The 23,363-nt window shown below is 37.8% G+C and overlaps 2 protein-coding genes across 3 annotated transcripts; one reads left to right on the top strand and one right to left on the bottom strand.

Moving 5' to 3' along the window:
- Positions 1–4,000: 4,000 nt before the first annotated feature.
- LOC121504356 (low affinity immunoglobulin gamma Fc region receptor II-like) lies at positions 4,001–8,304 on the bottom strand. Its single transcript, XM_041779066.1, has 6 exons — positions 8,274–8,304; positions 7,790–8,050; positions 5,746–5,994; positions 5,578–5,643; positions 4,541–4,663; positions 4,001–4,384 (listed from the first exon to the last, which is right to left on the bottom strand). Exons 1-6 carry the CDS (start codon positions 8,302–8,304, stop codon positions 4,308–4,310), a joined length of 807 nt encoding a protein of 268 aa, XP_041635000.1. The 3' UTR covers positions 4,001–4,307.
- A 970-nt stretch (positions 8,305–9,274) lies between these two features.
- Positions 9,275–18,206, top strand: LOC121504219 (type-2 ice-structuring protein-like). 2 transcript variants are annotated; one of them, XM_041778899.1, is made up of 7 exons: positions 9,275–9,394; positions 13,612–13,701; positions 13,815–13,847; positions 14,586–14,674; positions 14,789–14,923; positions 16,683–16,791; positions 18,002–18,206. In XM_041778899.1, the coding sequence occupies exons 1-7, from the start codon at positions 9,283–9,285 to the stop codon at positions 18,070–18,072; spliced, it is 639 nt and encodes a 212-aa protein (XP_041634833.1). In that variant the 5' UTR covers positions 9,275–9,282; the 3' UTR covers positions 18,073–18,206. The 2 variants fall into 2 exon arrangements, with proteins under 2 accessions (XP_041634833.1, XP_041634834.1); XM_041778900.1 differs by lacking the exon at positions 9,275–9,394 and adding an exon at positions 13,494–13,517.
- The last annotated feature ends 5,157 nt before the right edge of the window (positions 18,207–23,363 follow it).

Here is a 23,363-nt window from a genome sequence, read left to right as displayed (position 1 = left end):
GACGACTGGTGTATCAGAGTCAGAATCCTCTGTTTAACTATCGCACCACTCTGTTTGTGGATCAGCTGATCAATGGAAACGTCTCCCTGAAACTCCTCAGAGTGAAAACCTCTGATTCAGGGAGATATAAATGCTTCATTCCCTCATTATGGACAGAGGCGTTTGTCCAAGTCACTGTGAGAGAGGAGGGAGACGTCTGCAAAGGTTTGTAAGGAAACATCAGAATTAATATATAAAGTGATGTTAGACTGTTTTTTTTCTGTCACAGTTTAAAGTAGAGCATGAAACTTAACCTCACACAGCTCTGAAAGGTTAGAGTGTGTAAAAAGATGGCCGACATGCCAGATAAAGAGCTCCCAGTCTTCACTGGCTGCAGTTAAAGCCATAGACATGACCCCCTCCATGGAAACAGAAGGGACATGGGTCAAACTTCAAAATCAAAATACACATTAGAAAAGAATCAAAAGGCATTCTCTCTATAGTTTGAGCTAAAATTCTGATTTATGTCTGAGTTTGTTGAATTTTTACTTTTAAATGTTATCTGATGCCATTAAGAAGTCTGAATGAAGGCTTAAGGCCACGACTGAGAGCTTCGATGACAAACTCTTCACAGCAGTAAGACGAGCATTAAAGTCTGTTAAATAACTGTTTTGACTTTTATTAAGAGGATCCTGGAACGCCCCAGACCAGCTGTACTCCATGGATCGCCATCAGCTCATTGCTTGCTCTCCTGATCATAATCACTGCAGCCTGTCTGGTTTTGAAATGGAGGAGAAATGTCAATGGTGAGTCGAAATTTAATCACATTAAAGCCTGAGGTTAATCAGGATTAGTCAGAGATTTAAAAAACTTCCACTTACCTGCATTTTGGTTTGGAATTTAAGTAGTACAAGTATGGTATACAATAGATTTTAAACTTTATTTTTAATATTACATATAATTCCTTTTGTAATAATATACTAAAACTACCAACTATATATAAATATATATACAGGTTAAACCTTTCTGCTTCCACTTCCCGACAGAGAGGAAGAAACGCCACAACGACAAAAGTGACGACTGCAAAGGTGAAGGAAGCCAAAAGCTGCTCACCATGGAAAGCAGGAGGTCTAAACTCACAGAGGAACTACAGAGGAAACAGGAAGAACTGAAGGATAAGGCACAGTTTAAAGAGACACTGATGGGACTGAAGGAGGAACTGGAGAAACAGAAAGATCATCTGAGAGTTAAGGTGCAGGAGGCAAAGGTAGTGGTGCAGTCACATGAGGAAAAAACTAAAAAAGTAGAAGAAGAAATAAGAGAGAAGAAGGGGGATAAAACCTCCAATGAAGCTCAGGGGTATTTAAAACTCAGAGACATCTGTAGGGAGGCTGGCTCTAACCATGAGGACAGAATGAAAGAACTCCAACAGCTGCACATGGCCACGGACAAAATACTGAGGAAGACGACAGATGACGTCAACAGGATGACAAAGAAGAAGAACAAAGTAGAAGAGGACATCGAGAAACTCAAAAAAGAGATGGAAAGGACAGAGACCCAGTCAGGAGACTAGAATAAACTTCAGACAGAGAAATGTCTGAATCTAGTCTGTCTGAAATATATAAAGTTACAGAGCTGTGTTTGCTTCTGCTGCTGAGGACGGAAACATAATCCAAGGATTACCTTTGTTCTGCTTTGCATTACCATAGCTGTTAGAGCCAAAGTTAGAGCAGCAGATAAGTGAATAAATCTGCCATGTGAACAACGGTGAACTTTTCTATTCACATTTACCTGGCCTGAACATCCTGCACCATCCTGTCTTCTCATGGTTTAAAATTTTCCATGGTTTACACACTCCTTTAAAATGTGAAATACAAAGTAAACCTGGTCATGTTAAAGTAGCATTAAAGCTTATAAAAAATAAATGAAATGTAAATATTTTAGCTTTTCATTTTAAACACATCAAAATCAGGTCATTTGGTGAAACTGTTCTTTAACCAATTATTTTATATCATACAAATAAATTAACAAATGAACACATTTGGCCATTTTTCACTGGCTTTAGTTGGTAAAACATGACATTTAAAAAATCCCAAAATGTAACTTATCTTTGTTATTTTTATTTCTTTTGAGATTTTTTTGTATACATTTCTTTAATAAATTGTGTTTCAAATTCATATAATAAACATCAACTTTATACTTTTTAGAAATATATACTTTATATTATATTTTACATAACTTCATACTTTATGTTGAATTGTTTTAAATTTACATTTGTATAAGTGTGTAAAAATAAAAATGTTAATTCAGTTTCCCATTGCTCTGGTGTCATTTGGCTGCCTGATGTGCATTTAGAGTCTCCAAATATACATTTTAATACCCACAAGGACATTTTCTGTTTAAAGACCATTGCTCAACAGTCATTCAGATTGATTTTACATCAAGTTACAAGTAGGACTGTCTTTGATAAATAAGAATTTAACAGGGATGTGGAGGGTTGCATGTATGTGGTCACCTGGTGCCACATAACTGCTAAATCCACCACTGATGTGAAGAGGATGACTTGATCCTAACCAGCCCCAGAACACACCTTTGAACAAAGGTGAAACTTCATACAACCTTTGTTTTGTATCCAGGTTGCTTTCTGGCTGACTGAGGCTGTGATTGGACGATCACTGATGACCTCAGACCTTACGTTATAGTTATTTTAACATTCCCATCACATCTCCTCTGCTTAATCAGTGTCCCAAATAAAAAAATCTCTTAAATCACCTCTTATTGAAAAACCTTACCATGTATTTCTATTCTTCTATCTATTTTATTACTGAATATTTGGTTAAATTAGGATTTTAGATGTAAATGTGACAAATATGAACTTTAAAGACGCTCTCTTGTTTCCTTATCCTCCAGGATAAAGCTCCATTGTTAATAATGAGATGTAAAAAAAATCCTGTATTTAAAAATCTATTATTTATGGGGAAAAACTATATGAAATCTGATTGAGTTCAGCGTTCGTGTTGTTGATAATATTCTTGATGTCTGGTAGAGGTGACTGAGTTTGGTTCTCTGCCCGGCTGAGGAGAAATAAATATTTAAGCCCAGTAACAACCTTCACAAGATATACTGAATATAACTGATGGTTTGGCTTCTAACTCAAATTCTTGACTTTTTTTGTAGAACGATGTCGTTCCCACAGCCCAAGCTAACAGAAACACCTGGCTGAACTGGACAAAACAAAAAAGACTTGGATTAGATAAAGTTTTTTTTTCAGATTTGTTTCTCTCTAATGTTGAAGAATAACACTGAGTATAAAGGTTTAGCTGCTGGCTTGAAGAAAAAAGTCCTTCTGTCGACACAATGTGTTGCCAGTGGAGTGACAAGAGAAAGGGAATATGTTTTTTTTTTTTTTTCTGAATTTTTTAAAGATGTGTGGATTCAAAAAATAAATGGATTGTAATATGTAGATACACATAAAGTAAAAAAACATCAACAAAGATGGTCAGGCTTTTCTCTTTCCACCTTTATTTACTGTATTATTTTGGCTTATTCCAGTTACATCTGATAGAGTCTTTTTAAATCAAATCAAAACTGTTGATAGAACAACATATAGATGTAAAGGTTGGATTAAAAAAATCCAAGATTTACTGACAAAAAAATGTTCAGTGACCAATGACATCAACGAGCCAAACTCAAAAAGTGAAAAAGGCACCTGTCAGGGAGATCACAGTGTTATTGTTTAAAAAAAAAATCAGTTCTTGGACCTATTTTGTTTACAGCTATGACTGTCAATGTTATCTTTATGCAGACAGCATTATTTGACATTGTTCTCCTGATTCTAGACAGATGGCTGTATGAAAACTGTAACTTGTTTTCAAAAGTCTTCAAAATGCTTTTATCATTCTTAAACATTCTGTGAATTTCTTAGTCTACACCTGTCTGCACTCACTGGTAGCAGTGTTTGAAGGCTATCAGTGATTAAGTGTCCTGGTATTTTGCTGAATTAATCGTTTACATGTAAACAGTGTAGCCAATATTTATCTACCTGACAAAAAACAATGAGAACCTTAAAGAAAACACTGGAAATGGGACAGCCAGGAAACTACAGCCTAAACAAGACATGGAAAGGGATGTTTATTGAGGAGAAAAGAAACTGCTTGATTAAATTGAAAAACAACAACATAAGAAACAAGAGGAGTTCACACACCAACCTCCTCCTTATGCTATCTTTGTTAGGAGCATTCTGCCTCATGCTCGGCTTCTTGACGCCAGCAGGACTGCATTTAACAACATTTATGACTTTACAGACAGAAGATCAACTCTTCATCACATCACTGAACTTCTTCCATCAGGACTTCATTGCATGCTGTTGTCTCTCCTGCTGGCTTTGCTGCAGACTCGTCAACACCTGTGCAAAAAGATATCCACGACTTTAACCAATTAAAATGTTAATGTTGTTATTTTTAAACTGTTATTAAGCAAACAAACTTTTATCATATCAATGTTTGGAACTCCTGAGCAAATTTATCTTCCTCACAATGGATATGAAAATGTTGTGACTCACTGTTAGTCCTGTCTCTGCATACGAGTGCCAGCAAGACTGTGGACAGCAGGTAAGGAGCTCCAACAACTAGAAGACATATGAGTCTGTTTACAGACAGGAGGGGAGATTCAGGAGGGACAGGAGCTGGGAACACAAACAAAGCATATGAAACATGTTGTTAGTGTACAGAATAACCCCCAATTTACACATACTTCACCTGCACCACTTTCCAAGCATGCAGTAGTTTACTGGGTGCATTTTTAAGCAGTGGCAGCAAAGCCCTGAGCATCTGGAGACAAGAGATCACAATACCAAGGGAGAGAGAGTTCAGCAGCTAGAGTTTTTGGAGAGGAATGTTGTCCCATTTTTCTCTAATGTAGGATTCTAGCAGCTCAACAGTCTTGGGTCTCCTTTGCTGGAATTTTCCTTTGATGATGCTTCAAATTTTCTCCTGGTGAAAGGTCTGGACTGTAGGCAGGCCATTTCAGGACCTGGACTCTTCTCCTGTGAAGCCATGCTGTTGTGATAGACGTGGTTTGTGGTTTAGCATCGTCTTACTGAAATAGTCAAGGCCGTCCCTTAAAGAGATGATGTCTGGATGGGAGCATATGTTGCTCTAGAACCTCCATGTGCTTTTCAAATATAGAGGACATGTTTTCTTTTGAAAACCTGAAGTTGAGGATTATTACTTGGAGAAAGTTTTTTTTTCAGGTTATGAAAAATGTGTTTTATTTTAAATCTAACCATTTCTTTTCTTACTTTAATATAATTCCTGTTCTCCAGCATTAATCACATACTTTACAGTCCATTAGCAGGATTTATGTTCATGTTCAATGCAAACTATCCATATTCAAAATTGACAACTTTAGTGGAATCATCCATTTTACTTATTGTTGGCTTGATTTTGACACATACTTTCTTCAAACTGAAACTGAATGAGTTCTAGTAAACTATGTTTTGTCTAGGTCTTGTTTATACCAAAGAGAATGTTTATCTTCGTTGCAGTTTGTCCCTCATACTGCTCTAGAATTACACCTGTGAACACCTTCTAAACTCACCTACTGTCCCATTTGTAGTAAAACCATCAGATAGTTTCTGTTCTTTCTCCTCCTCTGTGGCTCGTTCTGTGGATCAAAAGAAACCTGATGTCATACTACATCAAAAATAAATTCGATAAAGTAGCAGGAATACACAAATATAGCTCCTCATTTACTGTTTTATCATACCTCTGACAGAGATCCAGCTCTCTGCTGATGTTCCCACGTCGTTGATCACGCACATGTTAAGACCTTCATCAGACTTGGACACTGTTGGGAGGGTCACCTGTCCTGTTATAGAGGCTCCCACTGGAGATCTGTCCTTCATAAAGACGCTGACTAGAGGGCTGGATGAGTTTCTTTGAGTCGTGCAGCGCAGAGTCACAGATTCTCCCTCCATCACTGGAAGCACAGGACTCTCCAGGATCACACTGTTGTCTTTGACAGGACATAAAACGTGTTATTAAAACCCCTCCGCTACATGTTAGCATGAAATGTGCATGGTTGTTCTAATGCTGGACCGTTCTATAATTTCTCTTAAAGTACTAGCTTTTACTACTTTGGCTGAAAATGAACACACTTCCCCTAACATCACCCTTAAAATACAGACGGTGGACACAAACAATTCAGGAATATTAGAGACAACCTACAGAGGAAAAAATCACGACTTAGTGCTCTGAACATCATACTGACATGATCCAATTCTACCAATTATTTTAGCCAGAAAGAAAGATAGGTTAAATTCAAATCAACTGGAATATAGTGTGAAGGGAAACCTAAAATCTTTTTTTTTTTTTTTTTTTAAGAAAATCTGTTGCTATTTTCTTCATACTGAGTCAAAGATACTGATACTGATGTTCCATCAGAAATTGTTTTTTTTTTTTTTGAGATCTGAAAAAAAGAAATCTATTATGAACTTCTGACAACATAAAAATGAAATAATGGAATAAAATACCTGTGGATACCTCATATGATGGTGGGATTGAGATTACATCATGTATATTTTTGTTGTTTTCCTCTTGACAGATTAGATTTTTGGTCATGTATGAGCTGCTAACTTCCTGCAGTCTTCCTCAGAAGAGTCACATGATAACAATATTAAGTGTCTTACCAGCTGACCTTATAAAGGTTCAGCCATCCTGTCTTGTTTGAGAGGAAAACTGCGCCCCCTGCTGTCTGGCAGCTAAGGTAAATTCCCTTGTCCCTGTTCACCGTCCAGAGAGGCCTCCCAGCTATGGGCTGTTTGAGTAACTGTAACATATGTGACCTTTAAAGACGACTAAAATGGCAGTTTATTAAAAAAAAGCCCTCTGACAGAACAATATAGTGGGCACTTTGTTAAAGTGAGGGGATCCTAGAGCGAGCTTTGTCAGATTTTGCCCCCTGAGGTCACCCTAAAAGGCAGTTAACCAAATTCTGACCACTCAGAGGGCCCATCAGGGAGCACATTATCGTGTTTAGCTTCTATAGAGGCTACCTATAGTCCACTTTTTTGGCTGTTTTTCAAACATTAAAATCTTGGGAAGAGGCGCTTGCGATTAAGAGGGTATTTATTTAAAATTACAACTTAAGCCACTAAATGGCAGGTTTGTGAAAAATGTGAACAGTCAGAGGGCAAGTACATGCTTCTTTTCTGCTTTTGTTCTGCATAGTTTACAAGTTTTTATCACCTCCGCCAAGGAGGTTATGTGATCGGCAGGGTTTGTTAGTTTGTTAGTTTGTTAGTTAGTAACATAATTTAAAAAGTTATGGACGAGTTTTGATGAAATTTTCAGGAAATGTCAGAAATGGCATAAGGAAGAACTGATTCAATTTTGGGAGTGATCCGGATCACCGTCTGGATCCAGGAATTTTTTAAAGGATTCTTTATTATTGGGAGACAGAGCTAATGGCGGAGGTCTGCGCTCTCCGAGTGCTTTTCTAGTTAGAATTTATTTTATAAAACTTTTACACCATCCTTTAGTTCAGTTTTGATTCAATCAAAGACATTTTGCCTGTTTCAAACTTCAGTTTAATGATATCCAGCTCTTAAGGCCTCAATTCTGTGTTTGTCTGTGAGCTTGTTAGATGTATGCAGCTGGTATAAAGAGATATTCAGACTCTGCTGTGTTTATATTTTGTGTAGCTGTCTCTCCTCTCTGTGGTGATGCTCTAACCTGTGATGGTGATATTCAGACTCTGCTGTGTTTATATTCTGTGTAGCTGTCTCTCCTCTCTGTGGTGATGCTCTAACCTGTGATGGTGATATTCAGAGCTGGACTCCTCTCTCCTGACTGGGACTCACACCAGTACTCCCCACTGTTCCACTGGTAGGCTTCAGTGATGACACAGACCGATGTCTCCACAGAGCCCCAGTCCTGTCCACACTCTGAGACTCCTCGCTCTGTTTCAGCATTCACCCTCCATGTAGAAGGTTTTCTGTTCTCTTCACAGCTCAGAGAGAGAGACTCGTACTTAAAGAACTGACATCTGTCAGGAGAGACCGTCAGAGAGGCTGCAGAGACATGAAAAGGTCACCGTCTTAATTCCTACACCTGATAACCAGCAGGAAAGACCAGCAAGACAAATGGTGGGAAAATATATCCAACTTTCATAAATGTATTACAAGTTGTGATTTAAAAAAAAGTTATTTTCTACAGAAATGGTCGCCTGATGTTTCCAACAAAATAATAACAGTGGTAGAAAAGATAGCAAAGACGTTTGAAAATGTTACTCACTGAGCGTGAGAAGGAAACCTGTGAGCTCCATCGTGTCTTGATGTCAACTGAGCGTGAGACGATGCAGCGAAACACGGAGACTGAGGGATAAAAATAAATAACGTGGTTCATCACCAAAACTGTCACGCAGGAAGTGTTTTCTGCAAAGAAGTGCAATCATAAAAGTGAAGTGCTGTTTACAACTGTACCAACCATTAAAAAATCAGCCCCGAAGTTAGAGACACTCAAGTGTAGGAATAAAACTGATGTCTGTAGAAATTTTCTAATAACTGCAGTGTGAAGGTTCAGCTAGAGCTTTTATGTACTAACGCCTGAACCAGTGTTCTTAACTTCCCACCTGCTATGTGACCTTAGCATTTCATCAGGATCACATGACTGCAGTCGACCTGTTGAATGCGAACTGTTAGATTGAGTTCACCATTATAAAGATAGACGCTGCATGTCTACCTAGAACAGCAGCTAAAGATGAGGTAAATATAGGCACAGCGTCTAACGCTTTTGTCGAAAGTTTTGTTTAGATATGAAGTTCTCACAGTGAAGCTCTTTATATATTTAGAGCTTTACTTTTTAAACCACATGCAGGCTGACCAGACTTGTGGGTTCATGTTGTTAGAATAACACTCATAAAGGTATTTATTCAAAGCATCCATAGCAACGACTGTGTTCAGTGATGTCACTCATATGGTTTTATTTATCCCCACCTTTATTCACTGAACAACCCACTGGCCTACATCACCTGTACCTGTTTCTCACCACAAATATAAATTAAACACTGTGTGATGATCATTGGCAGTCTGAAACCACAGTTACATGAAATCAGCAAGTCAAATCTGACTTTTTAATCAAAAACAAATAAAAAACCTCCCTGCACGAGTCAGCCAAACAGCGTTAAAGGCTGTAGTGCTCATTCCAGGCCAGTAGGTGGTGCTGCGACTTTCTAGTGAAACTCTACCTACATGCTTACATACAGAGCAGTGAGGTGCAAACATACAAACACGGCTGAACATAAATGTTGCTGGGAACAATGGGGTTTGGTTGCTGCAACCCATTCCAAAAAAGCTGGGGTACTTTGATGGATTTAACGGCAGCAACACATCTCAAAAAAGTGGGGAAAGTAAATGGTAAGAAAGTAAGCGGTGTGAATGATAAACAGCCGGAGCAGTGTTTAGTAATGGATTATTTGAAGTAACATGACTGTGTATAAAAGGAGCATTTTAGAGAGGCAGAGTCTCTCCAAAGTAAAGATGGATACAGTTTTACCAATCTAAATAAACCTGCATTTAAACATTTTTCAACCATTTCAGAAAAATTTTCCTGAATATAAAATTATAAAATTGTCTATGAGTATCCCACCATCCATAATATAATATAATTCATTATATAACAAAAAGTGAAAGCAAGTTAAAGCTGTATCATGCAAAAAGAAGCCAAATGTGAACCCGATCCAGAAACACTGCCATCTTCTCTGAGAGAGGAACTGAGGCAAAATGGAAAACTGTTCTGTGGTCAAATGAATCAAAACATGAAATTCTTAATGCAAACCATGGGTGCTGTCATGCAGACTAGGGAGGAGAGGGACCGTCCAGCTTGTTTTCAGTGCACAGTTTTAAAATGCATACCACATCCATCACAAAAGCATGGCTTCCTAGTAGAAAAGTCCTGGTCCTGCCTGCAGTCCAGACCTTTCACCAATAGAAAATATTTGGAGCATCAGAAAAAAAAAAAAATCCAGCAAAGAAGAACCAGGTCACCAACTGGTGAGCAGCTAGAATCCTACATCATACAAGAATGGGACAACATTCCTCTCCCAAAATGAGAGCTACTGTTCTCCTGACTTCCCAGAGCTTTACAGAAACAACAATAAACATGGCCCTGTCCCTACTTTTTTGAGATGCACTGCTGCCACCAAATTTATAACGAGCTAATATTTTATAAAATAGCAAAATGTTCCAGTTTCATCATCTGATATGTTTTTTTTATTTTCTATTGTGAATAAAAAATGGGTTTCTGAGCTCCGCAATTCATTGCATCTTTTAATTTACAATTTACAAGGCGCCCCAACATTTTTGGAATTTTGGGTTGTAATTCAAATAAGCCAAAACAACAAAATGAGTCAAGAGCAGCATAAACAGAACTAGAGAGTCCACAGTAGTTATAGTAGTCTGCCTTTTCCCACATGTCTGTTGACTGTTGCTGTTATTGAGGCTAGAAGGTCTGTTAACTCCCTTTCACCTGGATTTGCATCTCTTTGCTTGTATTCACGTAAAGCATTCTTAAAAATAATTAGCATCAAATATATTTCTCCATTCATTAGTTAAACAGTTGTGTGGTGGAGGGCGTGTTTGAAAATGACAGGTCAGACTTGGTGAACTTACCCTTCATAAATATTTGATGTTGCTGCTTTATCTTTATGATCCTAATCTATCACCTGGTTTATGGGATGTATAGCAGGTCTGCTGTTAGCAGGGCGAAACGTCTAACACAATAAAGGGAGCCATGTGTCAGAGGAGAGGCTGAAACAACAGTTATAAAACAGAATTCTGGGGAAATGCCCAAGAAAGCCAAAGACTGATAATCTGTAGTCATCAACACTTTAACCCTCTGTATTTCCTCAAAGCTAACTGATCATCATGAAAAGAATGTCAGCTTTCTACATTAGTATGAAATTATTGTTCTCATTATAAACTAGGGCTGATAGCATTAATGCATTTATTATGATGACTTCAGGTCCATAGTGAGTATGTTATATTGTCCCCTTTAGCACACTTTGATTTATCCATGTCAGCGTCTCTCTGCAGCCACAGTGATAGAAAATAAGTAAACCACTGCTCCTAGTCTCTTTCTATTTAAAAAAAAACTCACAGACAGCTCTGGGGACAAGTCTGAAGTCATCTGAACCTTATGATATTAAACATTTACCTTTTTACTGTAACCATTTTTCTACCAATGAAAAAGCATTGTCATTTTACTACATTATGAATGCATTTTGACTGTAAATCCAGGCTGTTGGCCTCCAACACCTTGGAAATAATTTGCCTTGTGCTTTAGTCATCAAAGGTGTATTCACAAATTGTCATAGTACGGTACTTAGAAGTATATTTAAAAGTTAAAAAAAAAACAATGCTGTGTACACCAAACATTGAAAATGGTGTTGGTTGGAATAAGAACATTTGTAAGTTGTCTTGTGAAAATTTTCTGAGAATAACTGTGTATTCTGTGCCATAAAATCGATCTGATCTGTTGCTACTATGAGTTGGATTTTTAACTGTTGCCCTGACAAGAAGTAACTTTTAATGGCACTTTCTGAAGGGATATTTTGACATCAGTAATCTCCAGACTTTGTCGAATATGTACAGAATTAAACAACAGAAAAATACATTTGAAATATTGAAATATTGAAATATGATCTGTATCAAAACAAGTCAGTTACCTTTAATTCAAGGCAGTATAACAATAAAATAAAACATTTACAATGCAACAGTTTAGATTTTCAAAATGGGAAGATTGATCACAACTTACTACAGAAAATTAAATCAAAAATTGTGTTCTATAGTGTAAAAGCCCTGCAATAAATTCAATTCAACTCAAATCAGCGTTGTTTTTTTAAACTCAAATGCATTCACAGGATGCCTCTCTGCAGATGACACTCTTTTTTTCTTTTTTCATCTTTGTATTGATTTCATCCTGAAATTTTTCCATACATGAATAAAAATACACATAAGTGACACTGATGGGCTGTCTTTTCTAGATGTAAAGTCAGTTCTGATGTGTTAAACACAATAAAGCAAGTACACACCATTTAAACCAGCAAACAGTATGCAAAAAAAAAAAAAGTGGAGCGATGTTTTTGATAAATTAAAGATGACAAATTTGGATTTGATGCAAGAAAATAAAGGGTCAAGTAAAGACACCAGTAAATACTTTAAACATATCCATATTCAGTTATAACTGCACTGCCTTCACTTGGAGTTTTAATTTGGTACTACTTTTTTATTGGACAAGCAGACTATATAATCAAAGACACAAGTGTAACTGAAAACTGTGCTAGGTTTTGGCGTGGCCGTGGTTTTTGATAGTCTTAAATTCCTTCAATCTTTAATGCCAGTTTCATTTAAAGATAAACTGTTTTAATGTTTCTAAACTGACCTGGTTTAGAGACCAACAGCTTTGAGGTGCATGAGTGTGACCATGTTTGTTTAAAGGGTGTAGAGTGAAGTGTTTAGTAAATGTTTACCAGAGATGTGGTCCTCTTAATTTTCATCCCTAATCCCATCTCTGGATTTTATCAACTCAGCACTGTTAAAGTTGGAAACAGAGCCAAAATAATCAAAGATGGCAGCCACATGTGGAAGATTATTTTATACCACAGTGTCGAAGGGCACATGTGAGTCTACATACAATTTTAAGAAGATGAGAATCACTAGATTTACTTTACCATGAGGAAACAAGAATCAGAGATGATGGCCTCCAGATTGAGAAGAAGTTAGCCATAGAAAAATCCTATCAAGATGGCAAAGTTTTGCACTGTACAGCTGTCATCCGGTCAAACTGTGGGGAAAAAACATCTCAAAGTACTTTTGAGTCCTTGGGGACAAACAGCAGCAGACATGGATTAAAAGCCGCTGTTTGAAATCAGACAACGCTAACCTTTGGTCTATTTCCACCAACTGCACCAGTTTGGTCTGGCACGGTTTGTCACAGTAGATCAGGGTAAAACCCTGATGTTTGTGTTTCCACATCTGTCCTGTCTCACTTGTTGTAACTGGAAATCCATCTGGTTTAAGACTCCTGTATCATTTGGCTCAACAGGAGCCGGTCTCTTGAATCCCAGATGGCGTCTCTTTTGTTAACAGTTTGGCTTTTCAAATGTACTTCCTTCATTCACCCTTTCATAGGATGCCATTAATTGTTGTTAAAGGTGATACAAGTTGTTGGAGGACATTCTTTGTAAACTTTCTTCCATCATCATTTTTATAGTGTGCAGGTGCCTTAGCTGAGGGTTCACCTCTAAAGTAAACAGTAGTTAGAGAGGTCACACCTCTGACCAGCTGTAAATCTGATAATCCTTTATGGAGCACCAATGATCTTCTCTACTATCTACTATCAACCAGGGTGGAGGAAACCTATTCAACATATGTTCTGATTAATGGTCAGATAATTCTGTGCATATAAGAGCCAGTCCTTTCAATCATCCACGTTTACTCTGACTCTGTCTAGGAAGACCAGACATTGACATTTTAACAGGTTTGCTTTCATTTTTCCTCTTATTTGTGTTTGTCTTGTTCTCTGTGATTTCTCTCTAATCTCACTTTAACCCTGCTCCCTCTGTATTTTAAAGATAATTTCAACACCTCCATCCTCTTCATGATGAAGATGTTGACTGCGTCTTCACTTCTCTGTGCCGTGATGGCTCTGACCACAGCAGCTGGTAAGGGACAGCATTTATGTTGTAGTTTCCCCTTTTTCAGTTCATCTTGAAAACTTTTTTATCTGCTGACACCAAGAATGTAAAATAACAAACTACTGTGTTTAACCTTTCAGCTCTTTCAGGCGCAGTGGTACCAGTTCATGATGGTAAACACACACTTGCTCACATTTATGCAGATGACTCTGTGATTTACTTTGCTCTATCTAAAAGCTAACTGTACCCCTTAGACATACTGAATAAAACATTTAGTGTAATAGAAAGGCTTTTGATTCTCTACAGCTGAACAAAGACAAGATAGAAATCCCTGTATTTCGCATAAGAGTTAAAAAATAAAAATCAACAGCTTGTTTACTGAGCTGAAAAGACGACAGCTTCCTTTATGACCCTTGTCTGATGACTCAGATCAGAATTTTACCAGCAACCATACAGGAAAATAAATTACAATTTAAAAATCTCAACAAGATATGGAGATTAGGATAACTTGGGTCAATATTTGAGAAACATATGCCTTTGTTGTAGAGTAATGGTTTCCACAAACAAAGACTTGATTTCAGCCAGAATGCTGCTGCCAAAGTTAAAATGTTTTAAATATCAATAACCAAAAATGATGTCTGACCTTCATAGAGAATAAAAATTAGATCCTAAGGTTTGAGTCTGCTGGTAGGACAGCAGATTAACCTTGGCTGTGAGGCTGAAAAGACTGGACCAACCTTCTTAATCCATAACACATGTCCCTAATCACAATGTGTGATGCTGTCCTTTCCAAATGATCACACCTGCAAATGCATGTGTATACAGAATTTGCTTTTAAATAGAATAATAACCCCTCACTGTCTTACCCTTGAGACTGAACATCAACTGAGTCTCTACTCCTGTGTCTTCAGTAGGACATTCCTGCCCTGGTGGTTGGAATCTGATCATCGATCGTTGTTTCCTCTATGTCCCAAGAGAAATGAGTTGGGCCAGGGCTGAGGTTTGTAGCAGTTTCTATTGGTCAGGGTGCTGTATTCCTTTTAAATAGATTTACCTCTTTCTTCTAACTTTGCCACCCTCTGAGGACTCCTACTAACCTTTACTGACCTCGCAGAAAAACTGCCAGTCCTTGGGTGCAAACCTTGCATCTGTACACAGAGCAGAGGAGTACCACGGCATTAAGAAGATGATCTCTGACAGGACTCACGGACATCCAGAGACATGGCTCGGAGGCTCTGACAGTGAAGAGGTAGGAAATATATCAGTGCAAAAATATCTTTACATAATCCTGCCCTAATTTATTCACTTCAATCTAAAACAGTGGTTCGCAAATGGTGTGGCAAGGCACACTAGTGTGCCTCGAGGCAAGTCTAGGCGTGACTTTGGGATCTGGCTGGGCCCCTGAAAAAAAACCCAGAGAATGGGACCTCCCTCGTAGTGATTTATTGATGATATCAGTGTATGTGTGTTGGATCAGTAGCATCATGGCTAACAGGTAGCTCATTAAGCAAGCTATTATTGAGTTGAAATTGGTGTTGAATTATTAATTCATGCTATTTTTAACCAAGTTAACCAGTTTTCTACCCATTTTGCCACTAATTTTGACAACTTCAACCATTTTTTGCAACTTTTTTTGTACTTTTTACCCATTTTTTGCAACTTTTTTGGAAATTTTTGCTACCTTTTTGCTGGTTTTGGCCTACTTTTACTATTATTTGGACATTTTTTGCCCATTTTTTCATCACTGTTTACCACCTTTTGGCAACTTTAAGCCTTTTTTGACACTTGTAACCTATTTTGCCACCTTTTTACACACTATAAACCAATTTTTGCCACCTTCTTGCCAAATTTCACTCACTTTGCCTTTGTTTGGCCACTTTTTTTCCTAATTTTGTCCATTTTATTTAAACACTTTAAACCATTTTAACAACCCTTTTGTAACATTTAACCCTTCTGGCCACTTGTAACTCATTTGTGCCACCTTTTTGACACTTTCAACATGTTTTAACACTTTTAACTAATTTTTTTGGCCCCTTATACCCCTTGTTAACCATTTTTGACTTTGTCTTGCCACTTTTTTGCCCAATTTTGCCATGTTCTATCAGCACTTTAACCACTTTTTCCCACCTTTCAGGCACCTTTTGCCCTCTTTTGCCACCCCCAGTTGTCTGGGCCCCAGAAACCACTCCTCTTGGGCCACCTTGACTGTTAAATCATTTAAAGTCTGTTTTGTATTGATATGAATATGGTTTGCCTTGAGACTTTGACTTTAACATTAGGTGTGCCTTGGGCAAAAAAAGTTTGAAAACCCCTGGTCTAAAATAAATATAAAGGAAAACTCTATCATTTTCCTTCTAATATTTGATAATGGTTTGGGGGACATTTTGGTTTCATTTTTCTCTTCATATAGTCTTGCATGTATTTTTATGTCAAATTTTTGTGCCTATGGTTTCTATAATTCATGATTTTACCCAGCTGCAAAGAAAATTTTCCCTTGGTGCCAATAGAGATGAAATTTTAAGCTTTGCATTTGACCTGCTCTTGCAGCGATACCTAAAATGACACACTGCTTCTTATACCCAGTGATGTGAAACATGTCACACACATCTGTGTTCAGGAAGGGCAGGACCTTTAAAAAAGAAATCTCAAACCCTCTGTTCATCACATCTATTACAGACCAATCAGAGCAACCAAAGATGTGACTTTGTAGTTTAGTGTAACTGAGGCATAAACTACATGAGTCCAAGAGGCAGTATCTGAATAGAACGAGAGAGACCAGAAATGTGTGGAAATTCAGTAGAGAATGAAATGTAACAAACAGCATGAGGACCTGAGTGAAACCAAGATGTCAGGTTTTCTCTGGGATGTTTATGTCACCAACAAAAAAGTATCCTTATTACACTGGCAGCATCTTCATCATGGCTAACATTTTGCAGTGCAGGGAGTTTGAAACTCTAAGTTTAATGTTTCAGTATACATTTTTAATTTAATCTGTTCTTTTTATCCAGGAGGGCGTTTGGTTCTGGAGTGACGGTTCTCCTTTCAGCTTCTCATACTGGTGCAGAGGCGAGCCAAACAACCGCCTCAAACAGCACTGTCTACAGATGAACCATGGAGGTATTAAAATACATTTATTACCTATAGATTTAAGGAGTATAAACATAAGGTAAACTCAGATTTATTGGCAGGGGTCTGTCTGCAGACCGTACATTTCTGACGGCAAATCTCTCTAACCGTTTATCTGAGACACCGTGTATCTCAGAAGGGAAAGGCACATTATTTCAGTTTTAGATCCTTTTTTTTTTATTTTTTTGTAGCTGTATTTATAAACAGAGTTTGGCATGAAGAAACCACTTTACAAACATCACACACTAATTAACTTTTCATCAGTAACATTTAAAAAGGTCAGAGGTCTAATCCAGAATTGAAGTTTGAACTGTGGCTCACTGTAGCTTTATTCGCTTTTTCTTTAGCTAACAGAGCTATGCTAGCTACATAATTGAAGTTAATACATGATCCAAAGTAGCTAAGTTAGCTTTTGCTTTATGAGCTTTAGCAGATGTAGCTTAAGCTAACGTAGCTAAATAGATAATAGACCTACTTAGCATACATAGTTGCTTAATGAGCTTAACTTTAGCTACTTAATTGTTATCTATAGCTGAGTTAGCTTTAAATACATAAGCTTTAGCAACCATAGCTAAAGCTAATGTAGCTACATAGATAATGGACCTAGCTGCTTTGTAAGCTTAATTTCAGCTACGTAACTATGTTAACTACATAGCTTTGTTATCTATAGCTGAGTTAGCTTTAGAAACATGAGCTTTAGCAAGCATAGCTAAAGCTAACTTAACTATGCAGATAACATAGACATAGCTGTTTTGCATAGCTTTAGCTACATTAGCTATGTAGCTCTGTTATCTTAGGCAGTTAACAGAGCTACATAACCATCCTGGCTGTGTTTGAATGTTTTCACAGAGTACCACCTCTTTTCCTGTTTGTAATCTGTCTACTAGGCTTTATTAAACATTTTGTAATCACATTATTAAGTCAGGTTTTGACCTTTAACCTTTGGTATCCTAACCTTTACCTAAACACTAAACTGAAGTTTAATCTGATTTGATTTAGAAAGTTTAAGCGTGTATTTCCGTTCTGTGATATAGTGTCTCAGATGAACAGTCTGTGAGAGCAGCTGTCAGAGATGAACGGCTGTCAGCCAGACTGTCCTGGATTTATTAGCCATCTTGAGACAAGTTAAGTCAAACCCAAGTTTCATCTCATGTTATATTAACAGGAACACTGATGCGCCTCATGCTCTGTTCTTTTACAGACGACAAATGCTGGGATGATGAAAAGTGTCACCATGGCCTTCCCTCTGTCTGTGCCAAATATCCTGCATAATTCCTGCATGAAGTGTCTTTAAAAGGCACAAAACTCAACTGACAGATATTAACCTCTTTAGTTTATATATATATTTTCTTTTCAATGCAACAACACTGCCAGTGAAATGGAGCACAAAATAGGAGTGATTATTTTCTGAGCTTTTGGTGTCTTTATTAAGAGCTGACTTTGTGCATAATGATCTTTATTATTCTATTCAAATTAAAGATATTTAGCATTGATTGTTTTTGTCTGAGCTTTTCTGTGAACTTAAATCAATAGGAAATACCTTCAAAAAACAATTACTAGATGGTAATTTCAAGGCATTCATCCAAGTGATTAGTATTTGGATTGACTACACAAATATTTTTGCTTCTGTTAAGGACCAAAAGTTAAATTAAAGCTGCAAGCAGCGATAACGGGTTTGATTCTTGGTGCATTTTTAAGTCCAGTACCCAGAAGCAGAGATCAGATCATCTGAGAACCATAAACAGGTGTGTGTCTCAGTGGATTAGTGGAAAAGCAAACTGACTGTGAATCAGGAGGTCACAGGTTCAAATCTTATCATGGGTTCATCTATTTTAAAAGTCTGAGTCCAAATCTAGACTTCAGGAGACCTGGACAGGAGTTGGCCTTTCAAATCTAACCAATGCCTTTAAGTTTTCAAGATTTGAGTCCAGATAAAGAAGGAAAAGCCGCTCTGAGGCTCTGCCGCATGTCTGGCTCTGTAGCCTAAAGAGATAGTGGACTGACTCAGAGTCTGGAGGTTCCTGGTTCGAGTCCCATCTTGGTCTCAGTGAATTTTAAAGCCACATCCTGAACAAAGAGGATAAATGCGCCAGGAGAAGAGATGGTAGCGTGAAAGGTATGGCGGTGGTAGCACAGAGGACTGGACTAGACCAGTTCTGCAGAGGATGCTGGGGTTCAAACCCCACTGTGGCCGGTACCTGGATCAAGGCATGCCTGATGGAGGAGGGGGGACGCGGTGCAGCTCCCCCCTGGGGAGGCGTCAGAGATGTAAGTAGGGGGTTATGCAACAAAAACGCAGACACAGCTGGAGTTTTACAGGATGGAGTCTTTATTTGCACACATGGATGATCACTGAGCCCCTCATGGGGACTTCATCTCCTCCACTGTACAAACAGGAAATACTTACCTTATCCTCCAGGGTCAGGGTACCAAAGTATCATTTATTTTGAAAGGGCATTTGAACGTACGGAAATCAAGGAAACGGACAACTTCACTCGTTTTTCAATTCTGGACACATCGAAAAACAAGTGAAGTTGTCCGTTTTCTTGATTTCCGTATGTTCAAATGCCCTTTCAAAATAAATGATACTTTGGTACCCTGACCCTCCAGGCCCTTCAGGTCCTCTCTGGTCTGCTCCCTCTGCTCGTTCAGCAGTCTGCAAACAAAAACCACATGAACTCACATTCAACATAAATAAACGTACGGATGAGTCCTTTACTCACATGAGTTTCTGCAGCTTGGCGTCCTTCTCCTGCTCTTCAGTCTTCAGTCTGTCGTAGTCTGACATCAGCCTCTCCTGCTCCAGCAGCAGACCCTGGTTCAGACTGAGAGGAGACGCTCGCTAAGCTCTGATTGGGCGCTTTTTCACGGCAGAGTGATTGTCTGGAGTAATTCATTTTGAATAATGATCACATTATCATTATTCCCCAGACTCTGAAGAGACATTTCTGTTCACTGTTTTCAGTTTGGATCTTTGTAAATTCACTAGTTTAAGATGTTCAATGCTGACATTACAAACTTGAAATTTTAAAGTGCATGATGAAATAATTTAGGACTTCTGAAATAGAAAATTCTGAGTTCAGGTTCTTAAAAAATAAAAAGACTTTATCATCTCAAAAATGTATTTTTAAATGTCACCTTTTTCCAAGAAATGTACAGATCCTCTTTATTTTGTTTGGCCTTTTAGAGGGCTTGAATACTTCCTCTTACATCACATTTTCAACCATGACTCTATAAATAAAAGTTCATTGTAGGCGCCCCCCCTAGGGGTGTCTGGACCCCAGGTAGGGAACCTTCACATGACAACAATCTAACAGGTGTGTGTAGACTTTTAGAGCCAGTGTAAAGCCAGACTAATGTAACAGGTGTGTGTAGACTTTTAGAGCCAGGGTAAAGCCTGTAAAGTTCCTGGCTCAGTAAAGAGGAGTGTTTACATCCTTCCTCATGAGGATCACACACAGCAGACAGTCGTTATGACTGTCACTACTTTGGTTTGAAAAAATAATAAAAAACAAACTTTAGGATCATTTAAACCAGCATAAAGTGGGCCAATGAGAACCAATCAAATCTGTGGAAATATCCTAGATCTAAAAAACATCAAACATGAATAGGTTTGTTAATTTTTCTACTGCTTCATTCGTCTCTGTGGACTTGAGGTCAAAATTTTAGGCCCTATTTAGACAGTTTAGACTAAATTCCTGATCCAGTTCAAGTCTTGTCACAGACAGTTATTAGTCTAAATGAGTAAAACTCAATGTGTGGCTTCATTGGGATGGTTTGTGGCTCTTTTATGTCTTCATTTCAAATATTTTTCCCCAGAAAACCTTAAAAAACTTTCACCTCAGGAATGATCCATATCAGTCACATTAATCAGTTTGTTCCCACTCTTCTACAGGAGGCTTTAATGACAACCTTTATTTTTTCTCTTAGTTTTTTTCTACCCTTATTTCTAATTCTTCTCCTTTTTTTTCATTTTTGCCTCTTTTAGCCCTAGGTGCCTCCTCTTCTTGCCAGTTTTGTAGTTTTTGCCACTTTCATCCTGCTATGCTAATTGCAATTATCTCCCCTTTTTGGCAATTTTTTGGCCACTTTTCACCCAAATTCAGCTTCTTTTTGACATGAAATGACACTTTTTACCTTTTTGTCACTCGTTGCAGCATTTTGCCCCTTTCAGTCACTTTTCACCAATAATTTACCACATTTTTGCTACTTTTTGACTATTTAACTCAACGTTCACCATTTTTTTTAACCATATTTTGTCAATTTTTACAATTTAAGTCACTTTTCACATCATTTTTTTAGCCAATTTTGCCACTTTTTGGCCCTTTAAGTCTCTTTTCACCATTATTTTACCACATTTTTGCCACTTTGTGACCATTTTTGTCATCTGTAACTCCTTTTTTATGTTGCTTCTCACCCAATTTTGGCCATTTAATTCCAACTTTGCACCTTCCCCCCAATTTTTTTTTTTTTTTTTTTTTTTTTTTTTGCTGCTTTTTGACCTTTTTAGTGACATTTCATTAATTTTACTACATTTTTGCCACTTTCTGACCATTTTATCAGCTGTAACTCCTTTTTTAATGTCACTTCTCATCCATTTTTGCCACTTTACAGCCGTTCTTTGCCATTTTATTCCAATTTGGCACCTTTTCACTATATTTTGCTGCTTTTGGTCATTTTAATCTCTATTCATTCATTTTTACCATATTTCTGCATCTTTTTGCTTATTTTAGTCACTATCCACTATTTTTTAACCACATTTTTTTCAGCCTTTTGCCATTTTAGTCACTTTTCAATATTTTATACCTTATTTTTGCAGCTTTTTGACCATTTTAGTCACTTTTCATTAATTTTTACCACATTTTTGCCGCTTTTGCCCGTTTTTATCATGCATAACTCCTTTTTAAAATCACTTTTCCCCCAGTTTTGCTACTTGTCACCTAGTTGTTGCCATTTAATGTCTATTTTTTGCCTATTCACCAATTCTATTGCCGTTTTTTTGGCCATTTTAGTCACTTTTCACCATTTTAGCATTTTTTTTTTTGCTGCTTTCTGACCATTTCTGTTATCTGTAACTCCTTTTTTTGACACTTTTCACCCAGTTTTTGCCATTTTGTTCCAATTTTGAACGTTTTTACCATTCTGCTTTTTGATCATTTATGTCTCCTTTAATCCATTTTTGCCACTTTTCACCACTTTAAATGTGGCTATTGCAAAGGTGTTTTTCATCAATTTGGCTCTTTTGTTGAGCAGTTTTCAGTAACACCGGTCTAAATTAGTATACTTATTTTACTGCAGACTTTGATTCAAATATCTCATACCATGTGTTTCTTCTTATGTCTGTGCTCTCTAACATCTTTAAAAATGTAGTTTGATTTAAAACAGTCAGACTTACTCTGTGAGCTGGTCCAGCATCCTCTGCTGGTCTTGGATCTGGTCTCTCAGTGGGCTCAGCTGTTTGTGGTGAGCCTCTCTGTGGTTCTCCAGCTGCTCCTCCAGAGTTTTCTGTGCCACACAGACACAAAAACATTCAGCTATTTCACATTTCTGTAACAGAGATTCTCAGTGACGTGTTTCCTCCTCACCTTTATGTCCCCGTCCTCCTTCTCCTTCTCCTCTCCTGACATCTCGTGTCTTTTCTCTGATGAAAAACAAAGAGGAAAATTCATTCAAGTTAACCTGTTTTTACTTGAGCTCAGATGTTTTAATGGTTAATATAAATGTGCGAACCGTGAGCCTGCAGCTTAGCGAGCTCCTCTGTCAGAGCGTCCTGGCTCTCCTCCAGCTGTCTCTTCTTCTGCTCCATGTTCTGCATGTAGTCCTTCAGAGACTTGATCTTGGCCTGGTGCTGCACAGACCACACAAAAATGTGCTGTTTGTTTGTGCTGCTCACTTCCTGCCAACGTGTATATGTTCCCAGTTTTTAAATATCTATTTATTTTGAGGTTGACTGTCACTAGGAAGCAACCCCACTTCATCTGTCCACACAAACATTTGTGTGTCAGCCATGTTTGTCTGCTGACACCACCAGGAGGAAGGAAAGGTGAGCATGCATGTGTTTCACTGTCAGTCACACTGCCGCCTACTGGCCTGGCATGCACACTACAGCAGTTTCAGGCACATTAGTGGATCTGATTGACCTTTGAACACCAAACCTTAAAAAAAAAAACATAAACAAAGAAGAAAAGGGATTCTGTTCTCAGAGGGTAGCTTTTGTGTAAAAATGGCTGTAGTGATAATTATGCTAAATGTGCTGCTTTTTGACCACAAAAATAAAAATGGCAGACTTCCTGTTTGTTTTATGGCATGGGTCCAAAAAGGTTTTTTCTGTAGAACTTAAAATGATGTATAAGCTCATGAATTTTCAAAATCCTCAGATAATCCTGCTGCAGGGGCTGAATTTTCAAATTACTGTAGGGGGCGTTACTGAGCCAAAAAGCCACGCCCACCGACAATCATCCTACCAATCATCTAATTTTGCTACTGGGTGTTTTTCTGCCAAGTTTCATGGCTTTACAAGTTTTGTAGGCACTAGATAATTCTACTTCCTGTTACATGGTAAA

This window comes from Cheilinus undulatus, linkage group 22 (genome assembly GCF_018320785.1).
Source record: "Cheilinus undulatus linkage group 22, ASM1832078v1, whole genome shotgun sequence".
Taxonomy (NCBI): Eukaryota; Metazoa; Chordata; class Actinopteri; order Labriformes; family Labridae; genus Cheilinus; species Cheilinus undulatus.
This window is presented reverse-complemented; position numbering and strand designations above follow the sequence as displayed.

Bases quoted from the DNA above. Each gene is read 5' to 3' on its own strand.
- LOC121504356 (XM_041779066.1), bottom strand. From the start codon at position 8,304: ATGGAGCTCACAGGTTTCCTTCTCACGCTCA. The intron at 5,995-7,789 runs GTTAGAGCATCA...GTCCTGTCAAAG, and splicing joins TCTGAATATCACCATCACAG to ACAACAGTGTGATCCTGGAG. The intron at 4,664-5,577 runs GTGAGTTTAGAA...TTGTGTTCCCAG, and splicing joins TACTACAAATGGGACAGTAG to CTCCTGTCCCTCCTGAATCT.
- LOC121504219 (XM_041778899.1), top strand. From the start codon at position 9,283: ATGTTGCTGGGAACAATGGGGTTTGGTTGCTGCAACCCATTCCAAAAA. The intron at 14,675-14,788 runs GTTTGTAGCAGT...CTGACCTCGCAG, and splicing joins TGAGTTGGGCCAGGGCTGAG to AAAAACTGCCAGTCCTTGGG. The intron at 14,924-16,682 runs GTAGGAAATATA...CTTTTTATCCAG, and splicing joins GAGGCTCTGACAGTGAAGAG to GAGGGCGTTTGGTTCTGGAG.